We start from the raw sequence: 22326 nt of genomic DNA on the forward strand, positions 1-22326 counted from the left end.
ATATGAAAATTAGTTTTGTGTGTACTTTTTGTTTCATTTAGTTTTTTTTTTTTTTTTTCCTATAGCTAGTTTGTGTATCGTTTTTTTTTTTTTTTTCATTTTACATTTTAGCCTATACAAAAACAACAAAACAACTCGCCAAAATTAATTGCTGTCTGTAAAAGTAGACAAAGTGATGCAAGAAAGTGATCATGAAAGGTTACAAACTGGCAGTGAAAGGTTCATTGCACTTTTTTTTAGTTTAAATTCAAATTTCTACAATAGCCTATATAAATTATTCTACAATATCTATTTCTAGAATATCATGTCGAAACTCTAATTTAGCCTATTTAGAGTTTCATGTCTGAAACTCTAATAAATTATTAAATGGTTATTTGTTAAATGGGTTTTTTTTTTTTTTTTTTTTTTTTTACAATTTTACAATTACTCTAGTGAATAGGGAAAAAATATAATTCCAGAACGAATCAACATAGAGTGCTTGTTTTTAATTCAATATCTACGCATATGTGTATTACTGATGACATTTTATGGTGGTACCATTTTAAAACCGATGTAGACAGCATTTTACACACACATCAGCAATATTAAGATAGAAGCAGATACTGGATGCATTCGGAAAAACATACTATCCTATATTCGTACATTTGTCATATCTTTAAATGGCAGATATAGTAAGAATAGTGTTATGGGATGCTATTCCGAATTCAGCTTGTGTGTGTGCTAACATATTTATAGGGAAGCTAAAATGTTTGTAATGACTCTCCTGTCTGAAAGGTGGCACTATACCCGCTGTGTTACTGAATGCACCTTGTAATCGGCGATAAAGAAGTAGAGAAAGAGGAGTCTGCGTGGAAAACATTGCGCTAGAAGGTTTGTAGTCGTCGGTGAATTCGATGTATACTTATATATCGCTAAACATATTTTCACTAGGCATCGAAGAATTTGCTGTATACTTACATATTTTCACTTTCTTCCTTTAATGGTTGCGTTAAGTTGGATTCAAATCACATGTGCGGATTTCGCGCGATACACGTGCAAGACTGTCCAGAGTCAAGTTGGATTTTTGTGTTTGTAAAAAGCTTATTATTATATGTTTTCTGTGTCATGATTTTTTTTTTAAAGAATGGATGAAAAGCAGTCAGATTTGCGTAATAACATAATTGGCCGCATTAATGAGGAAAAGGTGAAGAAGAAGAACAAGAAGAGAAAGAAAAACATGAACTTGCATGAACTCACTGAAAGTTCAGATGTGCAGACTGAGAAGCATAATGAAAAGAAACAAAAGAAAAACATTGGAGAATTGGAGAATACAAATCTGCAGACACCTACAGGTAAAAAGAAAAAAAGAAAATTGAATGAAGGAGGCGAGATTGTCGTCTCTAGAGAGGCTTCAATGGATGGTGGTGTCTCAAGCTTGCATCAAGTAAAGAACACGAAAGCACCCACACCAGAATCACGAGAACCGCAGGGTTCAATTGTAGAGAAGTCTGCTAAAGCAAAGAAAAAGAGAGCAAATGTAACCGAGACAAACTATGATGACATGGCACAAGAAGAACAGACTGTCATGACGCCAGAACCTGAGGAGGTCCCATACGTGAGCAAGGAAAGTGGCTTTCCTGCCCTACCAACTGGGACTAAAAAGCATGACAAAAGGAAAAAGCTTTTGGAGGAACCACTAGTTGATACAAATCTCCTCAATGAACTGAAAGAATTTTGTCCTAAAATAAAATCAAGACAACCGGATGAAATCAACAAGATGATCATTTATGACCTGCCAAGGTTCAGAGAATTCAGAAAGGAAGGTAGGCTGATTATATAAAATATATAAAATATTGGAGTAATATAACTAATTACAATTAATCAAAAATATTGGAGTAATATTTTTGATTAGGTATATATATCTTATTACATAATAAATGTATACTGTCCAAAAAGTAATATGAGACACTCTTATGTCTGCAGGCATCATGTTGAGACATGGAAGATTCTCTGATGCAGAAAATGAGAAATTAAGACAAAATGTTGAAGATTTTATCGCTCTCACAGGAGTGAAAGATGCTACTAAGCTCTTTCATCCAAAAAGGTTCCCAGAAGAGAGAAGGGAATTGATAAAGTTGAAAAAGGTCTACAGGTTTTTTGAAAGGATTGGTGAGTCTCAATGATTGCATTGGTTTTACTCCCTTTTCTGTAATTTATGTTTGATTTTGTTTTTGAAAGTTCTAAGGTTATCATCCTTCTGCACTATGTAAAATTTTTTGTAGACACAATCAAAGCCTTTTTCAGACTCTCAGTAAAAATCCAATTTTTGTGTGTATCCGTTTGGAATCCGATCATATTTAGCAAGTGTGAAGGCAAAAAAAAAATCTCATGAAATTTTACAAATCCGTTTCAAGTTAAATTCATATGTGGCTTGAAATTCTATTCAAATCTCATCCTATTCAAAGCTGGGTATCACACGAGTCCACCAGTCACTGCTAGTCAGCCTGATTCACACACCTCTTTGAATTTTGAGACCAGCAGAGATGGCAGCTTGGGATACACATACCAGCCTCCTACGTTTCTGCCACTGGTTCCTTAGACATCAAGCGCCGCGGCTACGCATTGTCATATTATAAAACAACATTTTAAAACCCCTCCATACTGTTTTTGGTAAATGTCTACCAACGTAACGTCATTGCCCTAGAAACTAAAGCAGATACTCCGGAAAGCGAAAGAGTGCCAATGAGACACACAAATCGAATCTGAACTCCGGTCCTGGGGACCCACCGCTCTGCATGTTTTGTTTCACTCTTTTATCTGACACAGGCTAAATTCCAAACAGCATTTTTGCACCCTTGAAGGGCATTTCGAGAAGGGGACGCCATTTGTAGGGGTGTTCCAAACGAAAGTGAACTACTGCATCCCTTCACGAAGGGCCCTTCCACAAGGCCATTAGCGAAGGGTATATATACGATGGTCACTTAGAGGAAGTAATTTTATTATTTATGGTCACGTGACCCAGCGAATACTCGTGATTCATTCTTTTTAAAGCTAGATGGCGGGAGAGTTCGAGTTAACAAACATAGCAATTCAAGCTGTTTTGTTTTTTCATTATATAGGCTATTTCACACATTTTCGTTATGTTTAAATAAGTTTCATAGGTTAGAAATGTGTTGAGTAATCCCAGGTGAAAAAAAAGTAAATTTCTGTAATGTACTTTTCTATAAATGTATTTAGTTACCACTTATAGTACATTTGAACCCATAGTGTACTACAAGTTGTAACTAAATATATTTTTTTAAATACAGAGATAGTATATTAAAAGTACATTTTAGTTCATATTTCATGGTGTCTCAAAATAGCACAGTTGAGTACACTTAGATGTTCTTAAGATTATCTTAAGTACTAAAGAACAATTTTTAGTATATTAAACAAAATTAGTGCGTGAAAATAGAGCACTTTAAGTACATTATAGAAGTGTACTTTTTTTCACCTGGGATGCGTTGTCGAAAGATGAGACGGTAAGTTTTAAAGTTGAGAACAGAGAAATACACTCACACACACACATAACATATTTTAAAATATTTATAGCCTAAATGTATATTTATTTGTAACAGCTATGTTAACAGCAATAATAAGACATTTTGTAAGAACAATTAGCTGATGGACACCGTGCTGCATTGTCATGGGAACATCCCAATTGAAGATAATGGAAGAAATTACGTTGCTCCCTTCCCCAAGTGCGTTCCAAACGGCTACATAATGGCACGCAAGTGCCCTGCTCCCTCAAAGGAGGGCTCTGCACTTCGAAGGAGTAGGGCATAGGGATGTTCCCTTCTGTTTGGAATTTGCCCACAGTTCAGTTCATGTAGCACTTTTCTAATGAGCTGATAATCTGAATCAGGTGTGCTAAACAAAGAAGACTTTTAAAGGCTGCATCCTTCGAAGGACTGGGAGTTATTAAATGGGACGGTCTAGCCTACGGAGGACTGTTCTTGTCGCCTAGCAACTATGACAGCTGCCGTTGACGAGCGGCAGTAACGTTTGTATTGGACTTTTTTTTTTTTTTTTTTTTTAAGTTATATTCAACTGCCTAAAAACAAAACAGGGTTCAAAACCTGTCTAAATATGTTCACCTTGGTCCATTTATGTACATAATAAAGAGTATAAACTATATAAAATCACACCTTGGTAAGATCTGTCAAAATTTGAACTGCTTTATATATATTTTTTATTTTGACATTTGTATCATTAGTTACATTAGATTAAGTTGAAAGCCAATACTTGCATTTAAAAGTGTAATCCAGTTTCTCTCAAAAAAATCTTGTCGTCACAGGCGCACAATGAATTCTGGGATAGGCTAGGCAGTGAAGGATCCATCCGTTATATCCTTCATTGCCCGCGAAACGAAGGACGCATTTTGAGGCTGCATTTGAAGCCTTCGAATTGGGACAGCCTTCTTCGCGCCGCAGTGACTCAATCAGCCTTCGAATGTGGCCTTCGAAGGATGCAGCCTTTGAATTGGGATGCAGCTAATATGTGAAGAGGGGTGGGTCACTGGAGTTGAGAACCACTGCAATACACAGTGTGGATAGTCAATCATTTAGATCCGATTCCATTATTTTTGTATCCGATTTGGATACAAAAATAATATGGAGTAATATTTGGTATAATATTTGGAGTGACAGTATGATAGTAGTTTACCAACTACTGGAGGCACACCAACACTGCACGTTTTGGATGTTTTCATTATCTGACCCATATATTTCTGGTCTTGGAGTCTCTACTCATGAGCTGATGAGTTGAATCTGATGTGTTTGATGAGAAAGAGTTCAAAAATCTGTAGTTTTGGTGTGCCTCCAGGAGCAGGTTTGGGAAACACTGGTCTATGAGACATGCAGGTCTTGAGTCCCAGATTTTTCTCTCATTATCTACTATGTGACATTTTTTAGATGAGCACAAATGGAGATTTTTATAAAAATAATCAATTTCTGTGTGTCCATATAATGCATGTGCTTCCTTATCACTTCTGCAAGTTTCACTCAGTTGTGTCAATTCACTAAAAGTCAAGGTAAGGCAAATTCATATGATGTCATTCAATCAAACAATATCATGTGACAATATGAATATCAATTAAGTGTAGAATGACAGAAGAGAGAAAGACAAAACTGCAGCAAAACATTTACCAACAGCATTGGCCAAATGAAAAATCAAAATAATGACATGGCAAATTACCTGGCAGATAACTGACAGCTGCTGTAAATTGAAAGGATAAAAAAAAATAACAAAAAAGTTACCGCTTACCTTAGGGCCATGATACACCAAGCCGATGGTCAGCCGTCGGTGAGCATTTGTCATGCTAGTTTTGAGGTGTGTTCCACACGTCAGTGGCAGTTCACCCAATCAGCATGTTGAATCGGTGTCGGGGCCGTTGGTGAGAGAGATTGCTCTGATTGGCCGTTCAGTTTAGCGAACAAGTCAGTGTATGAGAATAAAAAAAGAAAATATGATGAAAGCGAGCAAAGAAGTCAAGACAGCACAGACCGAAGGCTGTTCTAATATTATGTCATCTTACCTGAGCATTCCAAGACGTGAATATTCTAGGGCTGGGACAATAGATCGATGCATCGCGATTCGTGGATTGATTCTGAGATTTTTCTGAATGTGTCGCGATTCTCACTCTAATCGATTATGAGCATAGTTTTCAACAGGAGATGCCGCTCTAGGCTAGTTTTTAACCACCCATTCAAATACTTACCAGGAAAATTGTTCTTGCATTCGGCTGAGTCTGAGAATGCATTTATGATGCGAGATTAACGTAAACAGTCTACTGCAAACATCCTTTATGAATGATTATTTTATAGAAGGTTCAAGTGGTGTGTGTAAGGAATTGGACGCAAGCAGAGTATGGCTGTTTCTAAAGGACGCAGTGCCATCTGCTGTTAAAAACTAAGCTCAGAATTGATTTGAGAGAGAATCGCGATGCATTCAGAAAATCTCAGAATCGATCCAGAATCATTTCTCAATTTGTGATGCATTGATTTATTGTTCCAGTTCTAGAATATTTTCATAACAATATTAGCTGCCTGGAATGAAGAAAGTGATCAGCATGTTTGAAATTCAAACTGGAAGCACTGTTTTGTTTATGGTTTGTATATCTGCAGTCCTAGTTTCATTTTCCCTATTTGAATGATGAATATAGACTGCTAATATAGACAGTTATTTCCTTACACACAGGCACAGAACGCACATGCTAGTTGACTGTCGCCTGTAGTCCTTTTGGTGTGTTCAAGCGCAGCTTTTTGGCCCAGAAGCAGCCGACACGAGGCAACAACACAGTCAAATTTTATCGCCGCTAGTGTTTTGACGTTGGCTTGGTGTGACATGGCCTTTATACTTATGCAGAACAAAGCAAGAAATTACTCAAAGGTGAAATGGGGACCTTATAAATTGGTTAGATCCATTGTAAAATGATTTAAAAATCTGTAAAATTCGCAGTTGCAACCTCTGGGCAGTTGGTTTAAAAACCATAAGAATGTTGCAATCGATGCAATAATTAGCAAACAGTGCCTTTATCTTGCTTTATTTACCCCTTTATTTAAAATTTATTTACCCCTTCATAACTTGTTTTATTGCACCGTCTCTGGGACAGTTCACAAAAATGGAAATTCAGTAATTAAACAACTTGATGTTGTTGCCTTAGTTTTTTCTCTTTTTTTTTCTTCTTTTTTTAAAAAATAATAAAATAATCCCATCTAACTTATTCTGTATTCCAAGTGTTCTGAAGGTATACAGTAGGGTTTTATTATGTGAAAAATTAAAATCTTTACCTCGGCTGCTGTCCTGTTCATTCATTTGAGTGCCAGTTTGCACTAGTGCGCCCAGGAAAAGCACACAAGTGCATCAGTTTGAGATATCCGTTATAATCAATATTAATAAAACACAAGGCATACACAGTTGAGGCCCCTGGTTTCTCTTCAAGCAAACGCACATATGACAGTTGACCGGAAGCGATTTAATAGACTAGTTAATGTGTACATGAACTAGTGTGGTATGGATTACCATTGTTTGTTTTGCATGGTTTTTGAATCTGCAACTTTGAGGGATCTGTCCACTTGCATTATGTAGACTTACAGAGGTTTATTTTTCTAAAAATGTTTGTGTTCAACTAAAGAAAGACATATACATCTGTTGGGGTGGGCGATATGACCAAAATCTCACGATATGCAGAATGTCCTGGCAATAAGAATTTCAAATGGCACAAGAAGGCTCATCCCCTCTCGCCCCTCTACATGAAAAACTTGTGCTGAGCACTCTTGTCAGTTTCTATAATCTGGATGTATCTTCACTCAATTTTGTGCGAGTTGCCTTTGCAAGAGGATTATATCTGCCTGCTTCATAACTTGACGAACAGAATTTGTGAGTGGTGTTCAATTAGGTTGTGTGGCCTTTTTGACAGTCTGTTGTTACAGGTGCCAACACTGCTGCCATTCTGCGCAAATGATTGCCTTTGTAAGGTTATATCTATGTGCATTGCTGTTGTACACATTCATGGTGTAATAAGCACAAATGGGAAATCATCATCGCCTTGTTGGTTTTGCCCGCACAGGTAATAAACCTTTGCACAAAAACCTATACCAGGTGTGCTTTGAGGTGTGCATATTGCTATATATACATATTCGTATAGCCTGAATGTTTCCTCACTTGCATCGCATGTATTGTCTCTGCGTAAGGAATCAAATCTAGCTGTAACCGATGTTCAGCCTTCAACTTAAACTGTTGCAGCCCCACGAGAAGTGTTCAACTAGGTGTTCAAGTAACTGGTTTTATCTGTACAACTTTGGCCCTGGAATGATCTTATTGTATTGCTCATATGACATATGCTGCAGTTGCTCCTTATGTTATTAACCACTCCGGTGTAGCCACAGCTACTTATCTTCATGCCAGCGCTAGTATGAACCCCGCTTGTATTAGGTTCATGACAGTACCGGCATTTACACGGTGTCGGACATCTATACTGTAATGGAGACACTGCAATACAGAGACACCAGTAAGCTGCCATGTTCTTTTCTAGCTACGCTCTGCTTCAGTCCAAAGATTCTGAGGGAATGGGTTTTGGGCTTCAAAACAGGTCCCCCGTTCACTACCATTATAAAGCTTGGTAGAGCCAGGATATTTCTAAATATATCTCTGATTGTGTTCGTCTGAAAGAAGATAGTCATATACACCTAGGATGGCTTGAGGGTGAGTAAATCATGGGATAATTTTCATTTTTGGGTGAACTATCCCTTTAAGCGAATATTCGCCAAGAATATTCGCCAACAATTATTTAAAATAATTGTGTGTGTATTTGAACATTTATGTGCGGTAAGCCACAAAAATCTGACACTCGTGAGAGGCGGCTATGTGTGTGCACTTTGGTTGAGAGCGCACTGTCTGAAGACAGTGTAGAAAAACAAGTACCATCAGGATTTTAAAATGTTGATACCAACTTGATACCAAAGTATCGGTTCTCATGACATCCCTAGTGTCTACCGGTATATCGCCCACCCCTATACATCTGGCATAGCATGAGGATGAGTAAATGATGAGAGAATTTTTGTTTGTTTGGAGCCCCATTAACTTGTCACATTTGAGTACATATTGAACATCATAATAAACTACTGAAAATGTGAAATTTTTGTTGCTTAAAGAATCTGTTCTCTTTTTTCAAATGAAATGTGAACAGCGGAAGGAATTCCCAGGCCTTGTCATGATGTTTTTAGCCGTGGAAGGAAAGTTTTTGACGGTACAAACTATAAAGGAAGGTAAATTAAAGTATAATTTTAAAACGTCATATATTTGGTTTGAGAAATTTGATCTGCTATGCTTTTAATTTAGTTCTGTTATAAACCATGTTTTTTCCTTTTCTCAAAAGGTTTTCAGAAGAAGAAGTCAAATCATTGCTCAAGTATCACTCATTACATGGCAGTAACTGGCAAAAGATTTCTGAGCTGACTGGTCGAAGTTCTTACTCTCTTGAGAAACGCTTTGCCCAAATTAGTACTGTTCTAATTTATCAAGCCTCTTTTCAAAATTTCCAAATATGTAAATTTCAGGTTTAGTGACAGTTGGTCATTTTGTATATCATCTCATCACACAGCTAAAAAAATTGGACCGTGGTCCATGAAGGAGGAGCAGAGACTTTTGAGGGCTGTGCGAGACCATATTGTAACATTGCTGAAATCAGAGTCTCCCAATAACACAACACCAAAACGAGTCAGTAGAGAAATGCTCTACCAAAAATTGCCCTGGTACAATATTACTCTGAAGGTTAAAACCCGAAATTGGACCAAATGCAGAGAGAAATGGTGAGAGACTAATTTAAAACACGTTAATATTAAATGGTGGCACATTTTATGTTACTCTTTATTTGTATAATAATATTTTTGAATTTTCACCTTCACCCCTAAGGTTGTCCATGCTCGCTGTACGGATGTCCTCAGGGACTTTATGTAGGGGAAGGAAAGCTCAGGAGGCCAAAATCAGACTCATTAAAGCGTAAGAGATCTTGTTTTTGCATGCTTGCTTAGCTTGTGTGACCCTGAAATGTTTTTCTTTCCCTGGCTTTTACTAAAAACAAATCATCTATTCACACAGAATGTATCAACTGCAAGTGGAGGATGTTACGGATGTCGACTGGGATGATCTTACGACTGTATTCGGGTGAGGATTATTTGCAGTTGGGGTGGGCGAAATGTTATCATGATTCTTTTTCATATTGGTTTGTAAGACTATTTTTCAAGTTACTGAGCAGTACCGTCTAACTAAATTCTCTATTTAAAACATATAACCCTACAAGGAAAAAAAAAAAAGAATGACAGCATTTAGGCAAAAGTAAGGGTTGGGCAATATAACCAAAATCTTATTTTGCGATTTATCATTTTATTTAATAAAAATAAGAACAAAGACAAACAGTAGGGCAATTAATAAATTTATCATGTACAGTATATTTTGAAGTAAGAAATACAGTATCTATTTCAAGTAAGAAACTGAATAATCAGTTGTACAAATAAAACACTACATAATTTTTACTGTATGAATTAAATATACATTGATACTTTGAAGCTACAAAAGTTCTTTTTGAAAAGTAATTTTTCTTTTTCTTTTAATTAGCATTAATGACACAGCAGCAGGTTTATTAAGCTGCTGTCACTTCAAAAGATGCAGAGATATATTTGACAACCATTTGTATTCGACAGTTTAAGCACAATAAGATGCGAAAGAAACAGTGCAATTTTTACTTTCAGAACTTTCGTGATAATAAAGAACTGACATGTCATGTGAGCATAACTGCAATAGGGCCATTCCGTGTCAACTCAATCAGAGGTCCCTAGCTCAAATTTTCAAATTTGTTCATTTTTTTTCTGCTATGGATAAATATTTCCTTAGTAATCCACTATTTTGTAGAGGAGGGTCAAAATGTACAATTTAAAGCCAAATTACAGTGGGAAACATAGATAAGTAGGTCTATTAGTAAATTCTGTTGTCTTTAACAATCCTTGTTGCATTATATACCATAGGTGACAGTTCAAAAATGGGGAGAAGCATTTTTCATGTTTTTCCCCCAAGTTGGCATACCTGTAATTATTTAATAGAATTAATAGAACTATTAAAGATATCCCAATATCCTTTTAGATTTTGGTTCTTTACTTTACTTTTGGTATGTTCATTCTTAAGGCCCTATATATTTAAGGTCCAAGATATATTTAGATCTCAGTGTGGCTCTATGTGCCATTTGTTGAACTTGACCCACTTTCAATGGTCAAAAACCAGATGTGGGTGACACATTTCTTTCCAAATCTCGTGTAAAAATGGTCATTCTGACTCCCCTCCACAAAATAATGGATTGCAAAATATTATACATTCATTCATAGTATTTAATATTTTGGCTTTCATCACTATTAATGTTTGTCTTTAGGGATGCACCGATACCAGTATCGGTATCGGGCCCTGATACCAAGCTCATGTACTTGTACTTGTACTCGTACTCGTAAAAATACCCCCGATACCAAAGACTGATACCTCACGTGACGTGAATGACAGAATTTTCCGTGCACAGAGACGCCGGCGGCAGCAGCAGAAACAATGTCAGCCTCAGGGGTGTGGAAATACTTCAAAATTAATGATGACAACCCACACATTGCGAACTGCATGTGAAGGCGGTATAGGCGGAATCGCGCTGAATGACACAGACCAGAAGCGCTCTCTCTCGCGTGCGATCTCAGTTCTCTCAGACAGCGCGCTCAGTTCTCCTTAATTGTCAAATGCACACATACTGTAGTTGTCAAGATGCCCATCGTGTGGATTATCTCACGTAAATACAGTCGGTTATGGCTTAAGTGGACGTAAATAGGTGGGTGCAAACAAGATATATGTCAGAGTATATTACATCCATGGATTTGGTCTTAAAGAACAGTAGCCTAATTAAATATTTGACTGTCATTAATGTTAATAAAACAACAAAAGATGTTAAATAAATGTATATATAATATATATAGTGAAATAAAATTTCTCATATCATGGTCATATTGCCCACTCGTCCTGTATTCCACCATGAGAAATCTGGTCACCCTAGGTTGTTTACATTGGTTCTTCACAGTGTTATGTTATAAACAGTCCCTCTAGGATTCCGCGATCGCAGAATTTACCGCAAAATCAAACAAACTCTGCAAAATTCGAAAGGGGCTTGCAATTTTTTTTAAATTGCCACATATTTTCCGCAGATTTTGGGGATGTGACGTCATCACAACGTACATTCAGCCAAAGGAAAGCCCACTTCGAAGTAGACTACGTGCGTTGAACTTGAATCGATCGATAAACAACAGTTGCGGCGTTGCTTCGGCAATGCATCTGTCAGTCAGTCAACCACTACAACAATCCCGCTCCCGCTGTAAGCGCGCAACTCTCTCACACACAAACGTGCGTGCATGCTCTGAGTGACATCGTTTCCATCAATTGGTTCAGTTTATCAACAGTGTCTGTATGTTGCATAAAAGAAGCTCGCGCACTCTGTAAACAGCCCCAAAATGGACGAGGAGCAAGATTTAACAAGTGTAAAAACAGCAAGCAACTACTTTACCTTTCTGACACCGCTTGTGTACTGATTGTTTACATTCGAACTTTATAGTTATGTTTTTTTGCACTTTAATCTGTTTGAAACATTTGTTTGCTTCATAGGCTACATTTTGTGTATTCTTCAAAAGTAGGCCACTGTTATATTTAAGGTTGTTTTTGTTGTATTATAAAAATACTAATCAACCCTGTAAAGCTTGAAATAATATAATAGTCAGAAAATAATTATTTTTTAAACAGAACAGTTTTTTTAACCTTTAGACAAAATATAAAAGAAAAAAGTTTGCATGTGTTTTATGTTTTGTCATATATTTGATACACCAGGATTTTATGGCCCATATAGTATGGTATGGTGAGAGTATGGAGGGGGAAAACAGCTTAATTTTATTCAGAGGCCAAAACTGAGCAAAAATTGCAGTTTGCTGCAGTTGTTATTTATAAAAATGTAAATAAATGAGATCTGTATAACAGTACAGCAGACTACTTACATAAAATGCTTATAAATATATTTTGTCACTCTATATCTCCTAATAATATGTCTTGGTAAGAAGATATGCTTAGTTTTATGATGAAAGCTCTATAATTTTTATTGTGGGGGGCAAAACACAATGCAATGCAATAGGCATACAATGATGATTGATAGATGAACAAATAAATGTTCCTCAAAGCCTGTTGTATCATATTTGATACATACAATATACAAAATTGATTGATAAAATATACAATATATACAAAACTTATATACAAAACTTTCTATATGACAACCATGCCCCCATAGTTTCACAATCCTGTGGGAAGCACTGCAATATAACATTTTATAATTTTTTTGTGTTTTATTTGGTGTTACAATTATATGTTGAAATTATATTTTAAGTTATTATCAGTGTTCTCCTTTTAAAAATTACAGAGCCCAGTGGTTCGTGAGCTCAGAAAAGTAATAAAAATGTTAGAAGAATATTGACTTTCACTAAAAAACTACACAAGAAATGCTGCAAATATTGCCGCAAATTTTGAGAAAAACCGCAGCAAAATCAGTCATTTTAGGCTGCAGAAATCAGAAAAAAATCCTGGAGGGGACTGTATAAACATTTGCTCTAATATTTGTTTAGTTTTTGAAAAGCAGGTTAAAAAAGACATGATGTTTGTTTTTGTTTTTATTTTGTTTTTATTATGACATTGGTAATTATGCCCTTTAAAGGTTATTGGACACTGTGAAATTTGTGCTTTAAGGTAGTGACAAGCACATAAAATCTATTACTTTTTTCATTGGAGTAATAATAAAGAAGCTGTCCTACATTGATTAGTCTCACTGTGTTGTGCTTGGAAAACTGCCACATCAAACAAGAAAAAAAAAAAAGAAATTAATAAATGTATATAGACATCAGTATTGGCGAGTACCAGGAAAAAAAGTATCGGTACTCGCACTCGATCCTTAAAAAATGGTATCGGTGCATCCCTATTTGTCTTTATTCAGAACATGAAAGGGTTAGTTCACCCAAAAATAAAAAATCTGTCATCATTTACTCACCCTTGTGTCATTCCAAACCCCTCAAGACTTTCGTTCCATCTTCGGAACACAAATGAAGATATTTTTAATGAAATCTGAAAGATTTATGTCCCTCCATTGACAGTCTATGCAGCTACTATTTTGATTTTTCAAAATGTTCATAAAGAGATTGTAAAACTAATCCATATGAATTGAGCAGTTTAGTCAAAATTTTCTAAAGAGACATGATCACTTTACATGAACAGATTTAATTTAGGCTTTTTTTTTTTTTTTTTTTTTTTTTTTTAACATATAAACATTCATGCTTGACGTGCGAGAACCAATGAAGTTCATTCTCCTGTGTCGCCAGCACGTTTGAGCTTCTGTAAGAACCAATGAGTTATGTTCTCGTGCATCAAGCAAGTACAGTCGAGCTTCTGTTTATGTTTGCTGATCAATGTTTATATGTGAATAAAAGCCTAAAATTAAATGGTCCTCATATAAAGCGAATGTGTCTCATCAGAAAATTTAGACTTAACTGCTCAATTCATACGGATTAGGTTTACAATCTCTCTATGAACTTTAAGCATTGCGTAGACTGTCAATAGAGGGACAGAAATCTCTGATTTCATTAAAATTCTCTTCATTTTCATTTTTGGGTAAACTAACCCTTTAACAAAATCCAAATTTGATTTGACACTGAATGACCCAATAAAGATGACAATTCAAAAAAAAAAAAAAAAAAAAAAAGCAGCCATAGACCTGCAACTGATAGAATGCGCACTGTATCATATTAACAATCTGTAAATGCAGATCAAGGAGACATTTTAACTGTTTTTTTAACACAATTTAAATTGAACGCACCTATATGATCGTAATTATAAATTTTACACTGTAATATTTAGATTGTTAAAAAAAAAAAAATCATTACGAGGTCTCATATTTGACATTTATTTATTTTAGAATTTTTGTCTGTAGTGTGGTATAACTATGTATATAACAATGATATGAGAACCAATTCAGTGAAGAACCAGATTAATTTGAAACTGTAGTGTTTGAACATTAGAAGCATTTCAGACAATCTGAGATACCCAAGGTGAGATTGCTAGATCCAGAATATAGAAAGAATATCCTATAAGGAGTTAATTAAGTTGGGGTAAATGGCATATGAGTGCAATTACACAGGTTACATTATTCAGGTTCCCAGAAAGTAAGTGGAATAATGCCCCTGCTTGTTCAAGCATGATGATGATGCTGCAGGTGTAAACAAGCTTGGTGTCACATCTTTGTCCTCTGTGTCTCATAGGGATGTTCCTCCAGCACATGTGCAAGCAACGTGGCACAAACTTAAAGTTTGCTATGTGCCAGAGTGGAAGGCCAAGTGTTTTGGAGGTTAGTGATTTCATACACTATATTGCCAAAAGTATTGGGACACCCCTCCAAATCATTGCATTCAGGTGTTCCAATCACTTCCATGGCCACAGGGGTATAAAATCAAGCACCTAGGCATGCAGACTGCTTTTACAAACATTTGTGAAAGATTGGGTCGCTCTCAGGAGCTCAGTAAATTCAAGCTTGGTACTGTGATAGGTTGCCACCTATGCAATAAGTCTATTCATGAAATTTTCTCACTACTAAATATTCCACGGTCAACTGTTAGTGGTATCATAACAAAGTGGAAGCAATTGGGAACAACAGCAACTCAGCCACGATGTGGTAGGCCACGCTTCATGCTTCAGCATATCAAGACATTTTGGACAATTTCATGCTCCCAACTTTGTGGGAACAGTTTAGGAATGGCCCCTTCCTGTTCCTGCACCAGTGCACAAAGCAAGGTCCATAAAGACATGGATGAGTGAGTTTGGTGTGGAGGAACTTGACTGGCCTGCACAGAGTCCTGACCTCAACCCTATAGAACACCTTTGGGATGAATTAGAGCAGAGACTGCGAGCCAGGCCTTCTTGCCAACATCACTGCCTGACCTCACAAATGCGCTTTTAGAAAAATGGTCAAAAATTCCCATAAACACACTCCTAAACCTTGTGGAAAGCTTTTCCAGAAGAGTAGAAGCTGTTATAGGGTGGGCCAACTCCATATTAAACCCTACGGATTAAGAATGGGATGTCATTAAAGTTCATGTGCACATAAAGGCAGGCGTCCCAAAACTTTTGGCAATATAGTGTATATTCCACATTATTGCTGAATTTAGCTTTATACCTTATAGATGATAGTTGTAGCTTCAGCACTGTTCTCCATAGTGTACTTTAAAGATGGCTTCTTAAAAAAAAATTAACAAGGCTATGTTGTCTCAAAACTATTTACTTGGATTACTTTAATGGAAAGTTTAAAAATTTGACTCTAGGTCAGAGACTTGAACATGTCTGGTGTACACTAAAAAACATTTTTTGATGTAAAGTGTTAGCTAATGTAGTGACTGGAGTATGAATTTTCTACTGAATGTCTTTTAATGTGTCATGTCTATGATGTTTCTTCCAGACATTGTTGACTTCCTCTATGAGAAAGTCTTGCCAGTCCTAGAGAAAGATTGTGAAGACCTTGATGACAGTGAACTGAAGGTTGACCAGAAGCAGAGCTTCCTTCTTTCTGACATTTTTTCTGACATTAATGAGGATGATTGCAGTGACAGTGATGCAGAGAGTGGCCAGAAAGAGGACACTTGAACTATGATCACTTGTACTGGATAATTAGACCTTAAAAATTATTTCTTTAAATCATCACAATAAATATTCCACCACTGTAGAGAAAAAAAAAAAAACACGTTTAAGATGTTTGATAGTTCCTTTTTTATTTTTCTGTTCATTTATTTTTATTCAAGCTTTGAATAAACAGAATTTGATTATGCAATTTAAAGGTCTTCTGGATATGGACATTTTATCTTTCTCATAAGGAGGTAAAACAAGGATGAGTAAGGTAAACAATGTTTTGATCTATCAGGTGAGAAATGTTAGGTAGTATTAAGTGTTTATAATCAGCTTGAAGCTTTTGCCTTTTTACATTAGATCAAAAGAACACAAACAACCCAGTCTCATAGTAATGGCTCATTACAAGCCATTAGATTACATTTTCAAACCAGTCATGGACCGTTGCAATGGGTCAGAACTCCAGAAGTCATGGTCCCAACCCAGGAACCAGCCAGTGAAGGTGGGAGGTTCAAAGCCCTGCTTTACTGTAACAATGGGAGTTCTCTTGTCCCTAGTGGCAGGATCTGATTCAATATATTTGACCGCTAAAGTAAGAAGAGACAAGGATGAAGATGAATTATTAGCTAATGAAAACAGCAGCAATGTTGCAGAAAATGTTTTTTTTCCTTACCTGAAGTCAAAGTTTCACTTTTTTCATCTTCATTAGCTTCATTTCCAATCCAAACAAAGACCTAGCAGACAATGATTTCAAGCATGAAAGGAATTATATTTCATTTTCTTTAGAGTGCATTTTATTGCAAGTGTCATTTTATATATATATAAAATATTTACTTGATCCCAGGTGTCCAGAATCATGATGTCATCTGGAGCCAAGTCCTCCTGGGTCATCTCTCCTGGCACCTCTTCAATCTAGATTGGTACAGAACAAACAAAAATTGTGAACTATGAAAGCAGACATTTCAGTGATTAAGGCTCCAGAATCCCTGTGAATGCATGGATTTCATTGATTATTTTCAGTGGACTATAAGTTGAACCACATCTCTTTCATCAATTTAAGAACAATAAGAAGCATTGACTTTTATGAAACTTACAGTCTTGATTACTACAATTGTGTTTACATTCTTGGTAACATGGAAACTCACAAGGAATAGTCCTGTCTTGTTAGAGCATGCAAAGAGCTTAGGAGGATGGGTGTCCATTTTGTTCTTGAGCCTTTCAGAGGTGCGATACTCTGCTTTTCCTCCAAGAGCATTCCAGAAGTCATCTACGTAGAAATTTGAAAAAGAATGGTTCTATAAGGGTTCTTTTATATTTTGAATGCAATTGTAAAATAAATACATTAAAACACTCCTCTACCAAATGACTGAAGTACACCCACCTCCCTCTGCTCCTTCTGATATCTCTGAAAGTTCCACTCCTAAAATTCTGCCAAGCCTTTTGGCTCCATTCTTTTCTGCATCACTTGTACCCTGACCAAGCCACAGCGTAGAGCCTGAAGGAGTCACCAAAACAAAGGCATCGTTGGAGTTGAGGCTGGAGGCCACAGCGTCAACCTGTTTTAGGCAAAGTGGACAAATTTAGTCTAAGAACCAATTATGCATACATTTTCAAATGACAGCAACTAATCATACAATGGTACAGCTAAAACACACTTTACTCATGACTTACCTCAACAGCTCGTGTGTGCCCAGCAGTGTTGGCACGCACTTGGAAAAGGCGGACTACAGAAGCCTCTGATTGGCCACCCTCTCGTGAAGTCCCACCCTTGTGCACCACCATTGGTTGCCCTCCAAAGATACTCATGAGGTGAAGGGGCTCTTTGCCTTGAATTACTCGCACCTTCATAAACATGCACATTCAAGCTGGTGTTACTGATTTGTTTTGATGGTCTATGTCATACAATTCTGCTCCTGGAGGGCCACTGTCTTGCAGGGCTCCAATCCTAAATTAACACACCAACCTGCAAATCAAGTTCTTCAGGATTGCTAGAAACCTTCAGGCAAGTGTGTTGGGCCAGATTGGAGCTAAACTCCGCAGGATATTAGCCCTCCATGAGCATGTTTGGACAACTTTCGGTCTATAGTAGACTACATACAGAAGGTGAATGTTGTAATTATTAATGCACCAAGCAAATGTCACCTGCACAGCACTTCCACCAAGCTCTGCATCAAGCTGGGCAGCTAGAATGGCAGAAGTTCCTCTTTCATCTTGACTGGACTCATCCCCCTGCCTGTGGACATAAACATAATGTAATGAACCTCTGCAGTGATGACTCATCCTATTGACGACCAGAGTCCCAGCTTGGTGGGGCTAAGAGATATTACTCAAAGACCATTGTGTTCTGTTACCCGAGTGTTCTTGTGTAACATGAGCAGACAAAGCCCTTGGCTTAGGACCAACTCCTCAGACATTCAGTGTTTATTTTCCAGGTTCAGGATTCATAAAGGACTGAATGGAATCCAAAAGTAGGTCTGTAGCTCTTACCATATATATATTATCTGCCCCTGACGTCCCCCATGCCTGTAGGTGTACAGGATGATGTAACTATCTCCTCCAAAGAACTGCCCATGAATGGATGGGTCAACAGGAACCTTGTCTGATCCCTCAATGCGCCAAATCTTTCCAAAGCAATCAAACAAAACATTGTCCATTCATTTGTCTACTTAAAAATTATTTGATAGTTGCAATCTGTGGTACAACAGTACAAAACACATTTACCTTTATCTCCCCCTTCCCATCATCCACCATTCTATGCTGAGCAGCCATTGCCTCTGATTTGTGCAAAGATGATGCATCAAAGGGCACTTTCTTGATCTTGGCAATCCTGTTGGGCACATAGGCTTGTCCCATACCCTTTGTCTGCTCTGTATCATGCCAGAACTTGAAGAATTGTTTGAAAAGAGGAGTCTCTCCATTCTCAGGGATGATCTGGACCTCAGTGTGTTTAGGATAGCCCACCTTACTTATAAAGTCCTCTGCAGCTTTCAAACTTGCACTCCGCTCTTCTTTATTAGCCTCTTTACCTGTTTTAAGAGTTAAGTTTGTTAAGATTTATTTTTAGGCATGTTCCAAAATGCAAATTCTAAATAAATTTGAATGATCTCCTGAGCTGACCTTTCCAAACAAATATCTTGCCATTGGAACCATGGTCCAAGATAAAGCAGTCGGTGGACTGCAGTGCACTCTGGGGAAAAGGGTTCTCTTCAGCCACCAAAGTGACAGATAAAGTGCCACTGGCATTTGACACCTGAGCAATAATGACCACCAGAATTACCCATTTAATAGATTTTTCAAGATAATTTCTTGGGGAAAAGCTAGAGTATAGCTTACTGTACCTTGTACAATTTGGCTGACTTCCTATTGGACGCGTCGGTCTTGGTGTCTTCAGACTGTGCATCAGGAAGATCAGGCTTCGGTCCAAGAATCTGACAAAATATAGTAGAGCACTCACATTCAGAACAAAATTCTGAATACTTACTATAGGCTATAATACACTACATGCCTTTTGTCCCAATTTGTAGTCTGCAAGAGTCAACCCAAATTGAGAAAGTCAGGGCCAGTTTAATCAGAGGAAGGATATAAAAAAAATGTTTGATATTTTGATATATACATATGGTTTTCATTTGTCATGTGTTATTTAGCAATGAGGCACGTGCCTCTATGTGAGATTGTTGTACCGTGAACATATTGAAAGTCTACTAGTGTGATCCTCAGTCAATCAATCAGTCAAAATCTGATGTATGATGTCTAGTGTTTTAAGATCTGTTCAGATTGTATAAGTTTTGTAGCGTACTTCAGCCTTAAGGCATTAACCTATATCAAAAATGAGTGAAGCAAACATCTTCCTACTATTATACTAACCGTTAGTATCTTCTCATTCTCTGATCCTTCTTCACATACAAAAAGTTTTGCTCTCCCACAGCGCTCATTATCACGAATATCTTTAGAAACATTGGTGGCCTTCAGTCTTTCAAACTGGTTACACTTAGACCCACACCACTGGTATATCTCCTGATGCAAATATAACAGAAATAGCATGAATAATTGGGGTACATTATGATAAAATGCAAAAGAGAGAAGCAGCAGAACATTCATTCATATCATCTTTCACCTGTCCAAAGTCTAGGATGAAGCAATCACCCTGGTTGAAGCTGGCCCAACTCACAGGTACTTCAACGGCCCGGATTACACGTCTGCCACTCACATGAAGAACTCGCTTCACATTCACTGCACTGGAAGCTATATGTTTGAATCCAGAGGCGACTCCACCTTGCTGAAGAAAAAAAAAGGCAGTTTGATAAGAAAAATGGCATCTGTGGTTTTGTTATGAACTAAGTATCCGAATACATTTTGTTCATCAATGCATTGTAAATGTAATAACTCTGCCTACCATGTATTTAAGGCCTGATTTGAAGTAGCCTACAAAGGTTTTTGACTCGTATCCCTGGACTTCTCTGTACTGGATGGGTTTTCCTCCAAGGAAATCATCCATTTGGATGGTGAAGATAGCAGCTGCGCCACTCTCATCCACTGTGCATGCATCACCTAGAGACACCATTTAACATGTTCATAAACAAGTTTTCAATAAAAGTGCTCATAGTGGACAACTTAGATTTACGTTAACCACAGTATTACCTAGCCAGAAGTGAAGGTCATATTGTAGACTCCCAGAGTTTTGCTTTATAGTATTAAGGATGAGGTAAGTATCACCTGTGTAGAAGCCACCATAAAGATTCTGAGGGACAGGCACCAAATCCATGTTTTCAATCCTCCATACCTGCAAGCCTGTCTGCTTTCCTGCTTTTTCAAATTCAGGGTGGTACACCATGGTGCTGTTAGAAAAAAAAAAAAAAAAAAAAAAACTATTATAATAATACAACAGCCATATATTTGCATAATTGTGTTCCACAAAGTCTAATGTTGAAAATAAATTAAATAGAGGAAGGGTGATGTACTTTGTTCTTTATTTCCCATGAAATACATTATCATCAGCTTTCATCAGAAAGAAAAAAGGCAGTTCCTGTCTATATGTCGAACACTTTTTCTACATCTCAAAATTGTTCTAATGCTTCCGCAATCAAACTGCTCTCCTGGTGATGATGCCCCCAGGCAGATATTTCCACCCCCACTGGGGAAAAAAAGAAGAACCAAAAAGGGGCGGGTTTCTCTCACTTACTGAAGCATTGCAAAATGGCACAAAGCTACTCAACACTTACCCATTCTCTAAGACTTGCCATTGTATGTCATTCAGGAGTAGACAAAAGTACAAGGTTAAAGGTAAAAAGGTAAAAGCTACCCTGATGATGTAATCTGACATATAATGCATTTAATTTGCAATGTTTATAGAGATGCTGATTTTTTTTTATATAAATTCCACTAGCCTACAGTAGATCAGTTTGTCATTTAGAATAATGCATTAATAAATGCACAAAATAATAAAGCAAATAATAATTATACCTTAGGAAAATGAAGGCAAAAATATATACTTTTTTTTTTTGCGCATAGCCACCCAAGATACCTATTCAATTACGGCTGCTTACAGTGATTCTTGGGAAAAGTAAATAATTAATAGCAACATCACAGATGCACTGAATGGTGACTATCAAGAATTAATGTTTCTCTATTAACAAAAACATCATCAGTAAGAATGCATTCGCTTCTTAACTTATAAATAAATATATATTAGACCTACCTGATTTTTAAATCTTTCTTTTAAGGGATTATCAGCAGATGAGTCTGGGACGACAGCTGTATGTTTGTTAGTTAAACAGTGAGCTTCCGCAAGTACTGGGAGAGTAGTAACATCTTCCACAGGTGTGTTTTATTTGCATATGAAACCCCTCCTATCATTTGAAACGGCTGTTCGAAGACGCGTTTCTTTCAGGGGAAAAAAAATATATATATAATTTGCGGTTTAATATTAAATAAGATAGTTAGAATATATATATTTTTAAAATACACAGTAAATGTTTGCAATGATTCAGTTGTTAATGTGTTTCTATGAGGTTTGACAGCACCAGTCGTAATAAAGCCGTGCAAGGTGCCATTACCCAAATGACCATGAAGCACTAAAATGGCGTGCTG

General features: G+C 36.9%; 2 protein-coding genes across 3 annotated transcripts; one reads left to right on the top strand and one right to left on the bottom strand.

Annotated features, from left to right (window-relative positions):
* The first annotated feature begins 753 nt into the window (after positions 1-753).
* ttf1.6 (transcription termination factor 1, tandem duplicate 6) lies at positions 754-16450 on the top strand. Of its 2 annotated transcripts, none has more exons than XM_051893810.1 (10): positions 754-870; positions 1123-1802; positions 1963-2148; positions 8708-8786; positions 8897-9021; positions 9122-9329; positions 9433-9519; positions 9619-9684; positions 14886-14971; positions 16076-16450. In XM_051893810.1, exons 2-10 carry the CDS (start codon positions 1124-1126, stop codon positions 16258-16260), a joined length of 1701 nt encoding a protein of 566 aa, XP_051749770.1. In that variant the 5' UTR covers positions 754-870; position 1123; the 3' UTR covers positions 16261-16450. The 2 variants fall into 2 exon arrangements, with proteins under 2 accessions (XP_051749770.1, XP_051749769.1); XM_051893809.1 differs by having other exon boundaries at positions 833-870; positions 994-1802.
* gsnb (gelsolin b) lies at positions 16360-22091 on the bottom strand. Its single transcript, XM_051893794.1, has 16 exons — positions 21935-22091; positions 20878-21074; positions 20633-20787; positions 20354-20515; positions 20104-20253; positions 19578-19667; positions 19357-19489; positions 18961-19265; positions 18727-18860; positions 18382-18472; positions 17911-18081; positions 17621-17795; positions 17385-17506; positions 17074-17151; positions 16913-16973; positions 16360-16826 (listed from the first exon to the last, which is right to left on the bottom strand). The coding sequence occupies exons 2-16, from the start codon at positions 21068-21070 to the stop codon at positions 16657-16659; spliced, it is 2190 nt and encodes a 729-aa protein (XP_051749754.1). The 5' UTR covers positions 21071-21074; positions 21935-22091; the 3' UTR covers positions 16360-16656.
* Between the last annotated feature and the right edge of the window lie 235 nt (positions 22092-22326).

Source organism: Ctenopharyngodon idella, chromosome 5 (assembly GCF_019924925.1).
Source record: "Ctenopharyngodon idella isolate HZGC_01 chromosome 5, HZGC01, whole genome shotgun sequence".
Classification (NCBI taxonomy): domain Eukaryota; kingdom Metazoa; phylum Chordata; class Actinopteri; order Cypriniformes; family Xenocyprididae; genus Ctenopharyngodon; species Ctenopharyngodon idella.